Below are 18,886 nucleotides of genomic sequence, written 5' to 3' on the forward strand. Positions count from 1 at the left end.
AAACAGTTTATTGAAAAGTTCAAACATACACATAAGGAGCTCTGAGGTTTTGTGAAAGCATGGCCTCGGGGAATCAGCGTCATTATGCAACACTGGGAGCAAAAGGTAATGAACTTATACCACACCCACAGGAGCCATTCCACCATTACTGTCAGATCCACGAAGTCGTCTGAGCGGTGATTAAAAACAAAACAAGCCAGCCGTGCCAGCTCAGGAGCACCAGCATACTTTTCAAACAGACCCTCTTACACTAAAAAAAATCTGTAAAAGTAGGGCACAATATACTCTGTATTAATATGAAGGAATTTTCCATATTCATTTTTTACAGTTGTTTTACCTGTATTTGACATTTTGCACTGCATTAAATTACATTTTAGCATTAACAGAAATTTCTGTAAAATAAATTAAAATGTACTGGTAATTTTCTGCCACTATCCGTTTTTTTACAGGATTTTTTTACAGTGTACCCCAAATAAAGCTACCCAAAAACTGCTCAGCTCAAGGGCAGACTTCACATACAACACCTACTCTTGAAGTCAACTCGAGTGCATGGAAAGAAAAACGGTATAACAGTATTTAAATAATAGCAGGTGTAACCTTTAATAGAGTTAAGTGGTTGCTTGAGTTGCATTCAGACGACTAAGGAAATATCAGATACAAATGATGAAATCAGAGACATGTGCTTTGCCACAAACCCACCACCACCAAAACTGACTGAAATTAAAACACAACAGGACGCCACAGATGCCCTCTGTCCCACTTCTTTACTGTGGCAGTGCTGGAGACGGATGATAAAAATGGATTTGTAGCTGACCCAACGTGAATGTCTATGAAGAGAACAACTACAAACAAAACAATCGAGGCATTTTGAGCAAAAAGGGACAAATTGAAACACCATGAAACGGTTTTGGTAAATGATTGCTGTTGATGTAGCCTTTGGACACATCCCATCCTGAATCCCCCTGCTGGTTACTGTTGGATTTAAGGCCAGATATCTCTGATATTCCCTTGTCCCTGATGTTAAGCAGGAGCCGGTTTAGGCCTCCAGCTCCAAGCCCAAGCCCAGCTTGTGGCCACCAGCGTTGACGTTCTTTCCATCAACAAGGGCAGACAGAGTCAACTTGATACCTGCGAAAACAAGACGGTTTAATCACACACGGATTACATCAAAGACTATAAAACATCTACAGAAAACAGAAGTATTAAAGGCTTGCGTTTCAACAGATCTCTAGAAATAACTTGTTTTATCAGTTTTGAAGCAGAAGTGAGTCATTTTGTGCTTGTGTGGGTGAGCAGAATACATTCCCAACCTCTACAAGTCTACTGTAAGACAATTTGTTGGTTATTAAATCAATGTTAAGACAAAAGATTTCACTTATAAAAGTCTCATATGTGCTCCCCTATACAATGAAATGGATAAGTGTCAAATGTGAGCGCAAACACAAAAGATGTGCTTGACTTTACCTGGTCTCAGAGTCTGAGTATAGCCAACACCAACAAGGCTGGTATTGTTCACTTTAGCCTGTGGGAAAAGAGAGAAATGTTTGACTCCGCATCTCTGCAGCCATAGTAGTTTATCATTTTTTGCTCTATAGGTTTACAATTCTTCTGAGACCAAACAGACTTGTGTGATTTATTGAGTCTTGTAATGCAGTGAGAGGGTTTGTTTACTCACACTGATGGAAGCGTCTTTGTCCAGCTGATATTTGGCAGCGATGCCGAATCGTGTGCTGTTGCTACCTGCCGTCCAGGCCAGATTCACAGCCGTCTCCAGCTTATCACTCACTTTCTGATAAATGGAGCCTCCAAACTCAGAACCATCATTGCTGCAGGACAACATTAAAACTACTATTAAAACTACTAGATCATTATAATAGTCATTGAAATGCTTACCAATGTTTATACCACTTCATTATTTATATTTTCCACATCTAAGAATAATGACAAACTCTTTTAAACTACAAAACACACATCTGACTATGACAATTTATGCTACCAAATGTAAATGAATCCTAAATAAATTTTAACAATGCTATTGAGCATCCTTTGTCTAGAATTTGCAGTAATGTACTCCTTACATTTTAGCACCCAGCTTCTTAAGGTATCATCCTAGGATGCTTTTTAAACACTATTGAAGGATTTCCATCTGTTTTGGACTTGAATTGACTGTTTAATTTTCAGCCCAAGTCATCCATTTAAAAAAATCATTTTTGATCTGATTTTTTAAGATCACCAATAACATTTCAGTCAGATATTGTGCAATAAATGGATGAAAACATTATTTTATTTCAATGAAACTTTTTATTTTATAATGTCTTACCTCTCTACATAATTTCTCCTAACATCAACAGTATTCACCCTAAAATAAACCTTCAGCTCTCACCTCTCACACATTTAGAATGACGTACTGATGCTGTAGGACTTACACGTTGGTGTGCAGCTGGAAGTCGCCCGTCTTGTAGCCAACAGCAAAGTTGTTCTGGGTCATCTTGGACTTGGCTGTGTCGAAGGACATCTGGTAACCGGCGAGCCATCCCTCATAACCGACCACCGCGGCGCCGTGGATGGTTGGGCCTGCAAAGTCGAAGTCAACGTCGCAGCCCAGGTTGGCATACTCTCGTTTGTATGCGGTCTTGACTTTTCCGCTCTTTTTCCTACACGTGAGGAAAAACATAACTTAATAGAATCACATTCAGAGGAAAAAGCACATACTAAAATACTAAATATCACATGACTAGCAAGAGCCCGACATTCCCACCTGGAGAAATCTAAACTGTTTAGATTGTTAATATTCTTTCCCTTCAAAACAAGTAACATCATTAGCTTGGCAAATGCCCCTTATATCATCAGCATTTGACATTCAAACCGCACTTAAAATTGCTTTTAATAACAATTTGAACAACAAAGCATACTAGACAATTTCATTCATTTGTTCACCAACCGCTACGTAACAAAGTTAGAAATAAACGGGAAGGAGGCAGGAAGCAGCGAACGTTTGAACCAAACTTTTAATAAAATAAACAAACAACAAAACGAAAGTAAAGTGCCCTCACGGTCGACTGCCGGCCACACAAACATAATAAAACAAAGTCCAGAAGCCTCATTTATAACCGTTGCGTACACACAAAACATGCCCTGAAAGAGGCGTAAGCCACTTCCCACGCAAAAGATGGGATTTATAAAAACAAACTTGACAGAAAAATTTGCGCACCTGCACGCAAACTCTGACCCATGCGTACGCACATTCTGGAGACAAGGGGCGACACAAATGATGAGTTAGTGAACTTAGATTGCAGAAACTAAGCTTGATAAAAACGATTACAAGCATTAATGCCTCACACACATTTCATTTGCCCTCATATCCTTTGCAGATTTAATCTTCGTGATAATGTGGATCTTTAGAGTTATTTGCGCTTGTATTGAGTGATAATTGTTTCATGCACCTTCTTGTAAAATCCAACTCAAATCTTAAATAAAAATTCAATGTAAATATTTAATCAGTGCCGTCTCACCATCACACTATGAGCGCATGAGGAGATGATCCGACTGAATAGGGACAGCATCAAATATGATAACTGCAGAACACTGTGTAAATAAATACTAAATATATTTTCCTTAAATACTGTGCATAATCATCAAATGTCAAAGTCTGAAAATTCAAGCTCTCGCACAATCGTTTCTCTTTATGGTCTTGTTATCAGTCCTAACTGTTCATAACAAAACCGAAATGAAGAAACATTCGTCTTTTACAATTATGTCTTCAAATTTGATCTCAGGTGAAGGACACCGCTAATTAATGAGGTGATTTTAATGAGGTGTTAATGATCAGTCTAAATGCTGCAGATACCTTCTTTGGCTGTAATGTACTTATAATAATATTAATTATTAATAACTACAACAATTATTAATGAGTGAATCTCATGTGTGGCTATATGTGATTTCGTTACGGAGATAAAGGATGGGATCGGGTGTTTTCAGCAGTTTTACATCATTTTTGGTTCTTTTTCTATGGCATCTGATAGCGGTTGGACCCGGAAACGGTCTACGTCCATTATGGTGCGTGACATCAGGCTTAACAAGCGGATTGGATGCCAGGCTTATTAATGTACCAATCAGCATTCATGAGGTGCTTTGCATTGACTATTAATGGGTAAAAATGGGCGTGTACAGGGCGGGATATGATGCTGATTCACGTACGCACACTTGCAGGTGATCTGTGATTTATAAAGCCAATATTGCTTACAGGTGTGCGTACGCACGCTTTTATAAATCGGAATATTTTTTGGCGTACGCTATTTTTGGTTTTCGGGCGCACGCACAATTTTAGTAAGGATCCTAAGCACAGTTTTATGGTTCTCTCTCGTCCTTCACTGTTGTCGCTACTCCTTTTATGCTTCCGGAGCTCCTCCATGAGAGATGCGAGACCGGTGCAACGGGCAGCCGGCCTCGCGCCGTTCCCTCACGGCCCTCATCCCGCTCTGCTTGTCACATGCTAAATCTGACATTTCTTAATTAGCATATTTTTAATAGTGGCACCTCAAATGAGCTGCAGATACATTGTGAATTGGTTGTATAATAATATTCACAGCACCTGGATTCTGTTAGGACACATACACTATTCTTCACCTTACTGTTACATGATCCAAAGACCCGGTCATATATAATGGGAGGAATCCAACATCAGCGTGACTGTCATCTAAGAATACAGACCCAGCGCTCAGCCCAAGCCACATCAGTGCCACTCTCTACTGACTGATTTAGTTCTTAGAACGCAGCGACTATGTTGTCAAGCTGTGTCCCACTATAAGTGTGAATGTAACCTTGACATACACATCAATGCGCAACTACAGAAGTAACTCAGTTACAACACATGACACTTGCTTAATACTGGATCAGGTTGCATCAAGTGAAGGACAAAACGCCATCGCTCATTTCCTCGGGCCTTACTAAACCTCCACAGAAATCACATCTGAAGCTGTTCTGACACCTAATCTTAACACAAAACAGCAAAGGGACAGAAATGAATTACCCCGTGTTTGGTGAGAAGGTTGTGTCAAAGGTCAGCTTCAGGCCTTTAGCAATCTAAGACAAACATGTATATATTAATAACAGTTCTTAATGACAGAAAGACAACACTTTGATTCTTCATCATCACTCAGATCTTCTCAATGTATCCACACCTGGTCTTCAATGGTGATCTCTGTGCCCAGGGTGTTGTCAGTATTCCACTTCTCTGTGAAGGTCAGACCGTACTCAGACCTCTTGTATTTGGTTTCCAAGCTGCCCACCACTTTGTTGGTGTCAGTGTTGGATGAACCAGAGGTCTTGAATTCCTTTAGTGAGAGAGTTAGGAGATTTTTCAGAAGCCGGCAATAGAGAAAATGCATCCACTGATTCGCAATGTTATGTAAATGTAATTTTGACAAACAGTTTAGGGAGAATTTAATATGTCCCTATTCGGGTGTCCTGTGGCGTGACAGTAAAAACTAACTCTTGATCAAATATTATTTTAGATGATTAACATTTATGTCTAGCCTATAATATAAAATAGCACTAAAATATATTTATCTTCGTTGCAAGTTAGTTTTTGCCGTCACACCATAAGACACATTTACTCGCCAAATACCCATATTAAAATATCATCTAACTCTTACCACTCCACTGGATGATTTTGTCTTGACATCAAGCTTCACCGTGCCAAAGCCTATAAAAAATAAACAGAGAACACAATTACAATAGAGACTTCAGGCAAAGTCGTTGCCAATTGCCTTGTGGGGTATTAGACACATTACCATATCCTTTGTTGAAGATGTCTTTGGCAGATTTGCCAAGATCAGCATATGTTGGGGGAACGGCCATTTTATCTACAAAAGAAGAGAGCAGGAATCATTAGTGTTATCAGTAGAATATATTACAACCAGGCCGACACCTTCTGTTACAAGAAAGTTAAGGTAGTGATCTACACAGGCAAACCGTTTTTGGGTGGTCTACTCTATCTCTAGCGTTCTGTGATTAATCTTAGAGAGGCAAGTGTTGTACGAGTTTGATAAATGAGCCAGTGTGAATGCAGCTGCCGTGTTCTGACAGAGAGCTAATCTGAACTGACAGCAGGCCACACCTAACTGAGTCACAGAGACAGGAAGAGACCACTCAACACACTCCAGACTCATCTACAAGGGTGGAGAATGTGTGCAGGTTAGTTTATACGGCAATGGACCTTTTTGCATTTTCATGTTTGGAATGCGGAAGTAAACTATAGCAGAGTAAACGTCTATAGGTATTGCAGCCCAAAGCAAATATCATTTATTTTAGTGTCACCGTGCTTATGCATCCACTACTTAAAAAATGAAAAGAGATCTATACAGCAGTGCATTATTTAGAAACGTCTAGTAATTTAAGCAAGGATAAAAACAAAGTGTTATGTTTTACAATGATAATAATTGAGAAGATGCATCATACAGCCTGCAAAAATTGTAGGGATGCACTGATACCATTTTTTAAAGACCGAGTATGAGTACCGATATTTTTTTTTCTGGTACTCGCCGATACCTATAATCGATGCCTGTATAATGTACAATAATGTTAATAAACCAGTATCTTACTGGTACATTTTCTTTTTTTCTTTTGTTTTTAGGTCTACTTAAATTTAAAGGCGCAGTTCTTGAAAATCAGCGGCCACTAGCGTTGTATTATAGTTTTGCAACGAATCTCTGAGTCATTTGCTCACCCCTCCCTTTCGAAGTACGATGGTGGCCGCAACAGTAAAAAAAGATGTCGTCTACCGAGACAGCGGATAGCAGTGATACAAGCAACGATGTTTCTTTACAAAGGTAAGGCAATATATTAACATAATTAATCATTTAACATGTATTCTATTGCGAAAGTTACTGTTACAATTCTATAATTAGATATATTTCTTGCGTGCTATCTAGTACACACAGAGTAGTTTTACCATCCCTAAAGAATTGTGTGATTTTGCCCTTTTCTCGGGTGAGGGAGGTAAAAAAAGATTTGCTCTTCCTGAAGGAAATGCTATGTTTCTGCTGGCTCACAAAATAATAGTAAAGTTTTAAGTAATTACATCTTTCATCAAGACAGCTAAAGATGGCTTAAGAAACCTAAAAAAGGAAAAGACCGCTATCCATAATGCAAAAGAGAGCAAAAAGACCAATCAGAGCACTTATAAAAGATTACCACAGGGAAAGAGTTTACTAATATTACTAAATAATATATACGTAAAATAACTGCAGTCTACTACGTTTTTAATTGAAAAGGTGTTCAGACCAATTCATGTTCAGCACGTGTAAGGATAACAACTACAGCTCTGCCTTGGAAAAAAATGCTGGGATAAAAGAAGATTTTGAGTCCGGTGACAGTGAAACAGGAAGGACTGCTCATGTAGCCATGACAGCCATTCCCATACCTCTCATTTCAGGAAGTTATAAACCACACAACTGATGAAACATTCCTCAATCACTGAAACCTCCTCCATGTTTTTAACATGAATATTGCTTAATTAAATGCCTTGAAATTAAGTTGTCCTGATCGTGACCTCTGATTAATGCTACAGTCATGTATATTAGGAGATCTGCAGCATTTTAAAGGGCAAAGTAAGGGCAAGGTTAAATAGGCAGGAACCAAATCCGCAAACAAGCCGCTGCAAGAGTATAAAAGCATAACGCGAACTATGAGGGCTCGAGAAAATCTCAAAACAAAAAACCAGAAGACATCCAAAAATTGTCCGTTTCATCTGACACTGTCTGCTCGGGTCAATCGGTTGCAGTACCGCAAGACTACACTGCACTCATGCTACACCGATCAATCCGTACTGCTAGAGCTCTGCTTTCGATCTCACGTTCGGACAATCAAAGCACCGCGGATCGGACTGTAAAGCTGCAGTCACTGTCTGTATTACGATAATATCACGCAACGGTTGTCAGACTATGTTAAGCTCCCTACTGCTCTGTCTTTCTGCTTGTGAAATAAGAACAGGCCGTGCCGTGAGTGATTCAGCTAACGCGAGCTAACGTGCTAGCATGAAGTAAAACGTATGAGAAATTAGGACTCCCTATCTAAACTTTACCCAACACGTGATCTCTACTTCTCTTACTGACTTACCTGTTAGAGGGTTAGGATTTTATTTAGATAAGCTTAGCGAGCTTATTCCCAGCGCTGAGCCAATGTGGTGGAACTGGCCAGTTGGAGGGCGAACTGAAGGAGACTGTAATGTAACGCGAATCGTGCCGACAGCGTCCTGCTCCAGGACCCCAGGCTGTCTCGTCACTGCCTGAATAGAAAGATTGTAGGAACTGTTAAACGAATTAATAAAACGACAACATTAATGAAAACTAGGAATATTTGAATATATATTTAAAATGTCCCTGTATTTGTATTGTATAAGCGAGAACCATGGTGACTTGACTTGTGTAAGTTCTCCTGTGGGTTTAGTTTTGATGTTTTTAAGATATAAACAAACATGTATGTAAAATAAAATAAAGACTTAAATTTTCTCTGTCATGAGGTATTGTTTGCTTGTTTGAGTGTATAATGATTTCACTTTCAACTAAAATTAGTGGCTCTATATGACGTGCAATGCACGTACAAGGCCTCATGAGGTCGCTGTAAGCATTTCTAAAGTTGTCATGTCGAAATTATTATAATATACATATTATTGTACCAAAGTACCAAAATATTATTATTTGTAATTATTCATCTATTTAAAATATATTGTGTATTTTTCGATAATCTGACATTGTCTGTTATTTTGAAATGCATTATTGTTAAACTGATGTAAATGATTGCAATATACAATGCATTACAATACATTTTACCAATTTGTGTTCCCGGGATCCAAATCCACAACCTAAGCACTATTAAAGTAATGATATATCATCTGAAACACAGGAACATTATGCCATGTAAGGCCTGTTCAAACAGAACAATAAAAGCATTTAATTCTGTTTAAGGTTGAAAAACATATTTTAAAAAAACTACTTTTTGGAGATGTTGAGAGACCATTTAACCATGTGATATCTAATACAAATATCCCTATCTCTATAATATATAAAAAATGTTTTTTTAGGTCTATGTAAGTTTTAGTTCTGAAAAACTGCAAATAAACTAAGTCACATGGACACTTGAACTCAAACACTGGCTATTTTCAGATTTTTTTTATTTATTGCTACACTCATTCTTTTCTTAAAAACACATCACAAATGAAGTGACTTATCTCACCGAAGATCCTAAAATCAAGTGGATATATGTGTGGTAATATTGAGTGGGTTAAGATAAACATACATAAAATACAAAACTATACATGTAAATTACAGCCTTTTCAGTTTCACAAGACCGTTATTTATCCAGTGAGAACGCCACAGTGTGAAATGTTTCATCAACTCCACTGATGTTAACTATTTTGAGTGATTGTAAAAGGCATTGACAACACATAAATTATGAAATGAGAATTTAATTTTTCTCTGGGAAACAAATCTTTCAACATTTCTAGGCAGACCTTTAATCACTTATTACAGTAATTATATTCAAAACAGCTGATACAACACAAGGCTGGTGAAAATAATGTCTAGATTTACTTTATTTGGTTGTTTTTAAGCTTAAATGTGAAAAAAAAAAACATTTTAAAGGAATCAATTTAATATTTAAGAGAAATCACCAAGCGAATAGGGGGATGCAGGAAACAGTCATGTTATTCTTGTTCAAGCCAATTCAGTAGTAATGCACTGCAGTTGTACATACTAAAGCCTTCTACAAAGACAAACAATACTATTACTGCACTTTAAAACACATCTATACAAATATGATGCAGCGCAGTAACATCTACAAAGATTCTGGAAATCATTAACTGTTAATGGTGTTCTCCATCTCGAGATAGTAAAAGGAGCCAGCTCCCATTGTTGTACAAATATCCTATTAAAGAAAAAAACAAGGTGAATGTTTTTAACATATTAGATTTACTGCCAAAACATCTAAATAAAATGTGGCGACATCACCAAATGGAAATTTGAGTTGTTATGGGTCAACCTGGGTCAAACCACATAACCAGTACAGAGCCCCTTATTGACAGTACATTTATTTTGTGTACATATTTACCATATTTTCCAACAAAATGGCTTTACATGTTATGAGAGCTGACTGGGATAATGCTGCACATATTTACAAATAATGCTGCATTTTTGTAGTGCAAATTGGGGACAATAATATGCTCAGTTCCACTCAGACATCACTACAGCAAAAACAAAATTGTTCATTATTGATCAAAAAATATCTCTTTGCATTGATCATATTTTACTAGGCAAATAAAAAATAAAAATGTGTGCATTGTCTATGCAGTAGCTCTAGATGGCAGAGGCATCATGTACCTTTGAAAAAAGTCAGATTACGAAATATGGGCCTATAATGTGTAGTAGGGAGCATATCATTGCTAGGGACATCAAGCAAAGGTGCATGTCAAAGTCTTTAAAAAGAATCGATGTGTTAGAACGAAGGCCTTAACTAACATGGCTATTTCCCAACATACAAAGCCATTTAGAAACACTGAAAACATAAAACCGAATAAATACCTGAAATTACACCCACGGGAAATCTGCCATGTCGGTTTTAGAAAACATAAACCGACTTGCATAACACGTATAAATGTAAATAGATCAGCTAGCTCATTCAAGTCATCATACTTAATCATTGCTAAAACATCATTTACATCAGCCTTTTCTGTTATTCAAGTTATAGTTTAAAATCAACTCAAATGTTACACAACTCCAAAAGGTGCAGAAAGCAGAAAATGAACTGTTTGATAATCCAGATGTGACAGATGTCAATGTTTATATGTTTATAAAAGAACGAAATGGGAAAAGTAAAAAAAAATGTGTGCAGAAATTTCCCATAGGTAAAAATCATACAGGCAAACCGATGAATACACTGATTCACTGCTGTGGTTTCAGGATGCTACACTGGTGTTAACTTCCTTCAGAAAGGTCACATGACTCGTAGAAACTAGTTTACATTCTCAAAGCCTTCAACATACACCAAAGGCATGATTTACTAGTCTTACACAAATGCAAAAATCAGCAGCACAGCCAATAACGTTTCATGGTATTGTTTTTGCACATGCGAAAAGTTTCGCTTTTGCGAGAGCCTTAGTCAATCTAGCCCTTGGTAAATATTACAAGTCTTAAAATGACCCAACTGAAATAAAAACAAACCTGGGTCGTCTCAATTTCACAATAACTAAATTCAGAATTCAGAAGTGGAATGACTACGTAATAGGCCTAAGACATAAATATTCCCTCATCGCTCCTGCAAATTCCTTTTACGTTCCATCCAACGGGGTCTGGGGAGATACAAATGCAACAATATAAAATGTGACATCTTATTCTCAAATCTTCAAGTCGTTGTGATGTCTTATCCAAGTATAAAGGGCTTTCATAATATTAAAAGAGGGGACTTCAGAACAGGGAAATAAAAAGTGCTTATATGCATGGTTATGGACTCCATAATTAGAACCAGCGCAGACACATCCACACACACACACAACTTGAATGGTGGATTTCAAATCTTGTACAACAGCGGTACAAATGGCAGTAGTTGGAATGATCTGAGATCTAGCGCACACCGATTCATTATGGTTAGCCAACAACGTACAGGAACAGATCGGACAAACAAACAAACAAAGAGAAAATAACATCTAAAGGACAGAATGAGTTCGATCTCAGTCCTCGTGCCCACTGCTGTGGCGCCCCCTTGTGTTCCGGAGGGTGCACTGCACAAGCTGTTCCAGCAGAGGGAGTGAGTGGACCAAATGTTCAAACGTGCAGAATCTCCATACAGTAGTCTTCTGTCTCTGTGTACTGCGAAGAGTTCGTGTCCGACTGCGCCGGTCCAAGTGCCTCTTTATTCTCCAAGTTGGGCTCCAGAAGCGGGGGTTTGTCAAAAACATTCTTTTTACAGGTCTCTGGACGATTCTGCACATATATTACTCTGTTGTAGGCCTTGAGTCTCCTCCACAACTGAACGTAGACCTTGCATTGCACATACATGAACACTAGTCCACCGGTGAAGCCGATGGCCACCACCACCAGCTTGGTCCAAAAAGGCCATTCCAATATTCCTGTGTTATAGACACAGAGGAAAATGCATTTATTACATTATTCTTAAGAACGTCTCACACAATAATGATTCATCCAACATCATCGCATTTTGTTGCATAAATGTATCACTTACACTGTTTAAACACCTATTTCAGGATCAATCATATGCAATACGATAATATTTCAAATGACCTTAAAGCAACATTACATGCATATGAGGTGATTCTGGAACCACAACACACAATCTAAAATGTTTATGTCAAGCACTATTGGGAAAAATGTGTCATCACATTAGGACACAATTTCTCCACTATGTCCACTTAAGTTTCAGGTAGGATTTAAAGAGACGGTTCACCCAAAAAATGAAAATTCAGTCATCATTTACTCACCCTCTTGTAATTTTAAACCTCTATGATTTTCTTTCTTCCGCAGAACACAACAGAAGATATGTCAGCAGTACCCATTCACTTCTATTGTATGTACTCAAAACCAATGCAAGTCGATGGGTACCGCCATTGCTCAGTAACAACCATTTTTTTCATTTGTGTTGTGCAGAAGAAAGTCATACAGGTTTGAAATGACAAAATGATTTTTCATTTTTGGGTGAACTGTCACTTTAAGGGCTATGCTTCATGAGATAAACACATCCTTTCAACCTTGACATTTCACCAAAATCATTACAACAGCTATCATTTTTTGTTTGAAAACACTGTGTTAGTCATAACACTAGCCAATTTTCAAAAGAGACTTGTGGAATTCCAAAGGAAGTTCAGATGATATTTACTGCCGCAGGATGTACCTACATGCCTTTACAATCAGGCAACCTTTGAGTTGTTTACAGTTGCTTGCCACAGAGCGTTTGTAAATGTCAAGAAAGATCAAGTGTGAGGAAACTGCCAGGTGCTAAATGCTACGGTCTGCTCAAGCACAAGGCCTCTCGCGTGGAATACTGTACTGTTTTCTGTGTCTCCGTATGAGAAGCTGGGGTGCAGCTTTAATCCACCTGACATGATTCACAGAGGCAGAGAATGTTAGATATGGGACTGTCTCTTTAACCGGGATGTTTAAAAGTTTACAGATGCCAACTTTTCAGTGGTCTGCCCTTTTCTAAATCGACATCTTGCTCATTACAATCTGCCCAAATCGCATACAAAGCACAGCTCTGATTGGCCCATTCACTACACATTTGTTTGAACTGTCAGTTCGATGTTGACGTGGCAGCCGGTTCAAAATTCAATAAAAACATATCACAAGCTGTTGAAATGCTGCACGTGGTGATTTGTTTCAAGCATTACGTTTCTAGTCATCTTTTTTTCTGGACATATTTAAGCACAGAAGATTAAAGAAGCGAAAGTGGTCAGACTGTGATAAGTGGCCATCAAGATTGAAATTGCCTTTGTCGCGCATATTCACGGCTGTCCGTATGGGGCAGGAACGCACATTGCATTCGTAATGTGTTCTGGCTGTGAAGACATTATTGCCTTTTCATCCAGTGATTGGCATTCGTGCAAGAGATGGCTGATGTGGAAGAGGGGGGTTGAACCTCCAAAGAAATAACTACCATTATAAGAGAAAAAGAATTAGAGAAAAGAATGATAAATGTAAAAGCCTTTACCTGGTATTCTCCCCGCTGCATGGTTAAAAAGAGTTTGTTACTATTTTGCTATTGGGAAACGGTGAAGCCACTAACACGGGTGGGTGGGGGTTAAGGGGGTACAGGGGGGTGGGATTGTATCTTAGGATCGCTACTCTCTGACTCTTATGCATGAAATAAACATGTTCTGTACATAATGCGCAATATGAGGAATGGATGTGTGCATAGGTTAAGTACATGTAGGCATGCACTGCGACTTGACAGGTCTGTGCCTTACCATGGGAGATGAAGTCAATGGCGTAACCATGGTAATAGCGATCAAAGACCTCCCTAAAAGCTACGGTTCTCGGACAATGAAGTGCGTGTGAACGGGCTCTTAATGTCACTGGTGCCTACGGTACCATCAGCACAAGGGTCACGGTCGGTAATAAAACTTCTAAAGGATGTGGACAATGATCCTGGAGCGCACGAGACGAGCGGCGTTTTACCTAAGCGCACGTTGGCACCAAACACAAATCAAAAGATGGCTCGACGAGAGAAATGATTTGAAAGTTAACTTCACTGGGAGTGGACCTACTTTCTGTCAAATAGAATAAAATTGGTTCAATTCAACGCCTACAGTGAGTTACGTTTTATTTCAAAGAGAGGTGGTTGGTGGACATAATGGACGCGACACGCTTTGCCGGCTGATACAAAACAGTCCGCAGTCAGAGAGCTGTGATTGCTCCATAAGCAACAGAACAATCCGGGTGGAAGGAGTGTTTTATGATGGAAAGGGGCCGTAGGGAAGCAAGCACACGGCGTCGAATGAGGAAGTAGTGGAAGTAGTACTGGATTGGCTGAGGCGAGGGAGTGGGCGGGGCTAACCTTGTTTGATCTCCTCCGCCGTGCGATCAATCAGGACGTAGAGTGACCAGACCACGCAGGTGATGGCGATGACGTGGAAAGTGACGGAGCACATGATCTTTCTCCTCTCGCTGGCTGTCATCTGAAGCTTCTCCCACTGCAGAGACACAAAGAGAAAGAGAGAGATTAAAGAGAATATAATGCTTTTTTATCTTTTACCGCTGATGTAAAATAACGATTTTCATGACTGTAAGCAATAAAGTCAAGCACAAACAACTGTTGGTCTGGCCATTCTGCATAATAAAAATTGAATGCGTTTCTCAGAGTTCTCTTTTCAGACAGTCAAGGAAGGTCTCTACGCTGGCATACGACTCGAAATCTAGCTCATGTTTAACACCCGCTTTTACCAGATTAACATTGAATTGGTGTGAACAATCAAGGTATTATCATGCATTTAAATGCAGTAGATTTTTAATCAAATACAAGTGTAAAAGTGTAATGTGATGATATTTGGATGTGTCATTCAGAATGGGAAAAACAGCTGATAAGACCGGCGGAGCTGTAGAGGTGACCATTTGTTTCTTTGCATACACAAGCAGTCAAAAGTTTGTGCCATAGTTAGTTTCACGTCACGTGTACGATATGCTTCTTTGTTTCCTCACTCCTCCATCCTATGACCCGGAAACCGATCAAGCTCAGCCATCTTGTAGAACATTGCGCCGCGAGGAGTCCTATTGCGAATCCTTTGTGTTCCTTTGCAGAAGTGTTTTATCGACTAAACCTGATGCACATATACATTCGCCTCAAATCATACTTAAACACAAATAAATGCGATAATTAAGCGTTTATGTTATTGTAATTGTAGACATATTTCAGACAGGACATTTGATATTTATGTATACAACACATATTTCACATTTCTGAGCACTTCTAAGCGTGTTTTTAATTTTATGTATGATATATAGGCCTGTGGGGGATATGAACTCTGCCTAAAGTGTGCATTTTATTTATATTTATAATGTGTAACCTGTACAGTCATCATTAATTGAAGTGATGCTAAAGAGAGCGAGAATATGCCATTTCAGTGGCTTCGACTCCTCTGTACAAGAGTCTTTTCTTACGTGGTGGAGCTAAGATGCGAGGAGAGGAAGCGAAGAAAGGAAAGGATGCACCCTAATTCTGTTAAAAAGATGCCAGAATGCACCTCATAAATATAGCTCAAATAATGACCAGACATGTCAAACAGTGACTATTTTAAAGAACCTAAAATATAAGACTTGATATTTTAATTTGATTTTGAACATTTTATGTCAGTAAATAATATCTATATTTTCATCTGCTATTTGAATGACTACAGTATATTATTAGATCTACTATTTGACACATTTTAGAATGATAGATGCATCAGTTGATGTGTCCAAACTTATGTCCAATGCATTTTTTTGAAATAGTTTCATAAAACCTGCCAAAAGCCGTTTAAATGAGCAGAAAACATGCCGACAATGGGCACACCTAATTTTGAAGAACTGAAGTGTATATTTTGTCTCTCTGTAAATATGTGTCACGGTTTGCGCAGGGAACAGACAAAACGAGCAGGTAATCAGAAGGATATCTTTAATCCACGACGAACTCATGGAAAACACAACACCAAAACATTCAATACTGGACAATGAAACAACCAAAGAAGAGAACTTATATAACACAGAAAATGAGACATAAACAGGTGACGTGGATAAACTAATAATGTTCAAATGATGGGGATCAGGTGAGATGGTGAAAAGGATTATGGGAAGTGTAGTCCAGTGGTAAGTGAGGGCAGACGGTGGATTGTGACAGTACGTCCCCTCCCGAAAAGGCGCGACCTCGCGCCGTAACAGATCCAACAGAGGAGGGCGGGTGGGGGTTCAGGAGGAGGACGGAGCTTGGTGGAAGACAGGTGAGGACAGGCAGACAACCAGAAGAACCAAGGGGGTGTAGATGGGAGAAGGAGCCAGCGTGGAGACAGAAGGGGACCGGAGCAGGAGGAACCAGCGGGAATCCAGACCACTACCGTGATGGTGATCGCCGAAGGAGCCGATGGAGGACGGCGCCGTGGAGGAGGAGAGGCTGACGACGTCAAGGAGCCGACTGACAGAGGCGACCCAGGTGGAGGTGGAGTCTGAGGCGGAGACAGAGACCCGATGAGCCAGGGTGACACCAAGGATCCAGCGGGACCAGGCGGAACCGAAGTCGCACTCGACTGAGGTGGAGGCGAAGACCTGGGAGTCCGCGGTGAGACCGGAGCGACTGACGACCAAGGAGTAGTCGACGGGAGGAAGAAGGCCAACAGAGCTGACGGGAAGGAGCAACGAGGCGTAGCAGGAGGAGCAGAGTCCTTAGGTGAAGGCGGCTCGCCGACCGACCCAGACGGATCCGGAGGGAGGAGGGAGCCAGGCCGAGCCAGTGGACGACCGGAAGATGATGCAGACGAGGGAGGATGAGGCTGAGGGGACGTCACGGGGACGATGGGCCGAGATGGAGTCTGGGGTTCAGAGGCTGAGGACGGAGACTGAGGATCCTTCTGCCATGCAGCTGATGCTGACTGGTAGACCCATGGCGATCCCTCACCACTGATGGATGGCTGAGGGTGAGACGAGGGGCTGCCAGGATGTAGCAGCTGCCGTGGTGCTGTTGGCTTGGGACGAGGAGGTTGGAGAGGGAGGGTGGGAGTTCCCGTCTTGTTGGGGTTTCTAGGGACATGTGTGCGGCCCAGACACACCATAACGCGACTTCCAGAAGCAAGCGCCAGGGGTAGAGGAGCTACCTCCGTAGAGGTAGCAGGACAAACAGGCAGTTCAGAGCCCCCAGGCAGTAAGCAAGGTTCGTCCCAATCTACCCACGAGTCCAGTAGATTCTCCTCTTTAGCGGGCTCTGGCGGCTTTTGAAGGCTGGGCGGGACCGGCTCACGGATCTCTGGCAGTCCCAACGGGTCCAGCTCGGAACGGGCTTGGAAGCCGAGCAGGAACGGCTCGGAACAGGCTTCGAAGTCGGGCTGGATCGGCTTGGAACTGGCTGGAGAGGCGTGGCGGCGTCCTCGCCGTTTTCTACGGTGATGAGGTTTTGCGGAGGAGTGCGGAGAGGATATCGAGCGAGTCGGAGCTGATCCCCCTCTCTCCACTGGTTCTGGATGACGACCGCTCAAGTCCTCCTCGGCGTCCCCAACGCGGAAGTTTGAGCCCATTACTTGGAGGACCTGGTTAATGAAGTCCTCCAGCGAGGAATCTTCCGCGAAGGGGAGCACGAGAAGGGCGAGCAGATCATCATCCAGACCAGTCAGAAATATATTATTCAAAAAAGGATCGCTCCAACTCACCCGAGAGCTCAACTCCACAAATTCCTCCGCGTACCTTTCAAGAGGTCGTCCAGACTGTCGCATCTCCCGTATTGCCATGTCTGCCTTGAGGACATCGGCTAGTCCTGGTGGAAGCGTTGGCATTTTGAATTTTTGGTCCAGTATTCTGTCACGGTTTGCGCAGGGAACAGACAAAACGAGCAGGTAATCAGAAGGATATCTTTAATCCACGACGAACTCAGGGAAAACACAACACCAAAACATTCAATACTGGACCATGAAACAACCAAAGAAGAGAACTTATATAACACAGAAAATGAGACATAAACAGGTGACGTGGATAAACTAATAATGTTCAAATGATGGGGATCAGGTGAGATGGTGAAAAGGATTATGGGAAGTGTAGTCCAGTGGTAAGTGAGGGCAGATGGTGGATTGTGACAACATGACACCTCAACTATTTTGTTTTGAATAATTCACCACATGGTGGCCCTGTAACAGGTTCAGAGAAAAGGAGACACCAAGAAGACTGCACCTTTTCCATAGCAAACATAAAAAACACTCCTATGGATTGACAGTCAAATGTCCACACAATGAAAAGCACGTTTAACCCATTCAAGAGAGTGGAATAAACAAACATTTTTTTTAGCTAATATGATCAAATACAATTGTACATAAAAGAAAAGAATGTAACTAGGGTAATTGTCAGTTTGCATTGGCTAAACAGACAGACTGTCACGCTGACCGTAATGTTTGTTTATGTAACTTGCAGACACCTGGGATAAGTCTCGCTGAAACCGTGAGTAATCAAGCGTCATCTCTATGGTGACACAGAGGCTGTCACAGAGATGGCCTATTTAAAGGCCCATTTGAGATGCACAGCATCAGAAATTTAATTAAAAGGAAGCAGTGGACAAAAAGACTGAACACAGATGGGTCTGGACTTTCATCATGTTCGTGCCACTCAAAAACAATTCATTAGAACAATTAATTATAAAAACCTCCCGCAGGAGA

At 40.6% G+C, this 18,886-nt stretch overlaps 2 protein-coding genes across 3 annotated transcripts in view; both read right to left on the bottom strand.

Moving 5' to 3' along the window:
* Positions 1-575: 575 nt before the first annotated feature.
* vdac2 (voltage-dependent anion channel 2) lies at positions 576-8,252 on the bottom strand. The gene is made up of 9 exons (XM_057341388.1): positions 8,119-8,252; positions 5,793-5,864; positions 5,655-5,704; positions 5,181-5,333; positions 5,030-5,082; positions 2,427-2,654; positions 1,676-1,826; positions 1,465-1,522; positions 576-1,128 (listed from the first exon to the last, which is right to left on the bottom strand). The coding sequence occupies exons 2-9, from the start codon at positions 5,857-5,859 to the stop codon at positions 1,037-1,039; spliced, it is 852 nt and encodes a 283-aa protein (XP_057197371.1). The 5' UTR covers positions 5,860-5,864; positions 8,119-8,252; the 3' UTR covers positions 576-1,036.
* A 1,313-nt stretch (positions 8,253-9,565) lies between these two features.
* The window catches only part of marchf8 (membrane-associated ring finger (C3HC4) 8), a 102,699-nt gene continuing 93,378 nt past the window's right edge, over positions 9,566-18,886 (bottom strand). Inside the window, exons 7-9 of one of the 2 annotated variants that reach the window (XM_057341390.1) lie at positions 14,563-14,698; positions 13,717-13,731; positions 9,566-12,121 (exon numbers count right to left, since the gene is read on the bottom strand). In XM_057341390.1, coding sequence (XP_057197373.1) covers positions 11,817-12,121; positions 13,717-13,731; positions 14,563-14,698 — 456 coding nt within the window. In that variant the 3' untranslated portion in view covers positions 9,566-11,816. The remainder of the gene's footprint in view (positions 12,122-13,716; positions 13,732-14,562; positions 14,699-18,886) is intronic. The other variant, XM_057341389.1, reaches the window with a different exon arrangement.

The sequence above is a fragment of the Triplophysa rosa genome, linkage group LG9, assembly GCF_024868665.1.
Source record: "Triplophysa rosa linkage group LG9, Trosa_1v2, whole genome shotgun sequence".
Lineage (NCBI taxonomy): Eukaryota > Metazoa > Chordata > Actinopteri > Cypriniformes > Nemacheilidae > Triplophysa > Triplophysa rosa.

Bases quoted from the DNA above. Each gene is read 5' to 3' on its own strand.
- vdac2 (XM_057341388.1), bottom strand. From the start codon at position 5,859: ATGGCCGTTCCCCCAACATATGCTGATCTTGGCAAATCTGCCAAAGAC. The intron at 5,083-5,180 runs GTGTGGATACAT...TGTTTGTCTTAG, and splicing joins AGATCACCATTGAAGACCAG to ATTGCTAAAGGCCTGAAGCT. The intron at 1,523-1,675 runs GTGAGTAAACAA...CTTTTCCCACAG, and splicing joins ACAAAGACGCTTCCATCAGT to GCTAAAGTGAACAATACCAG.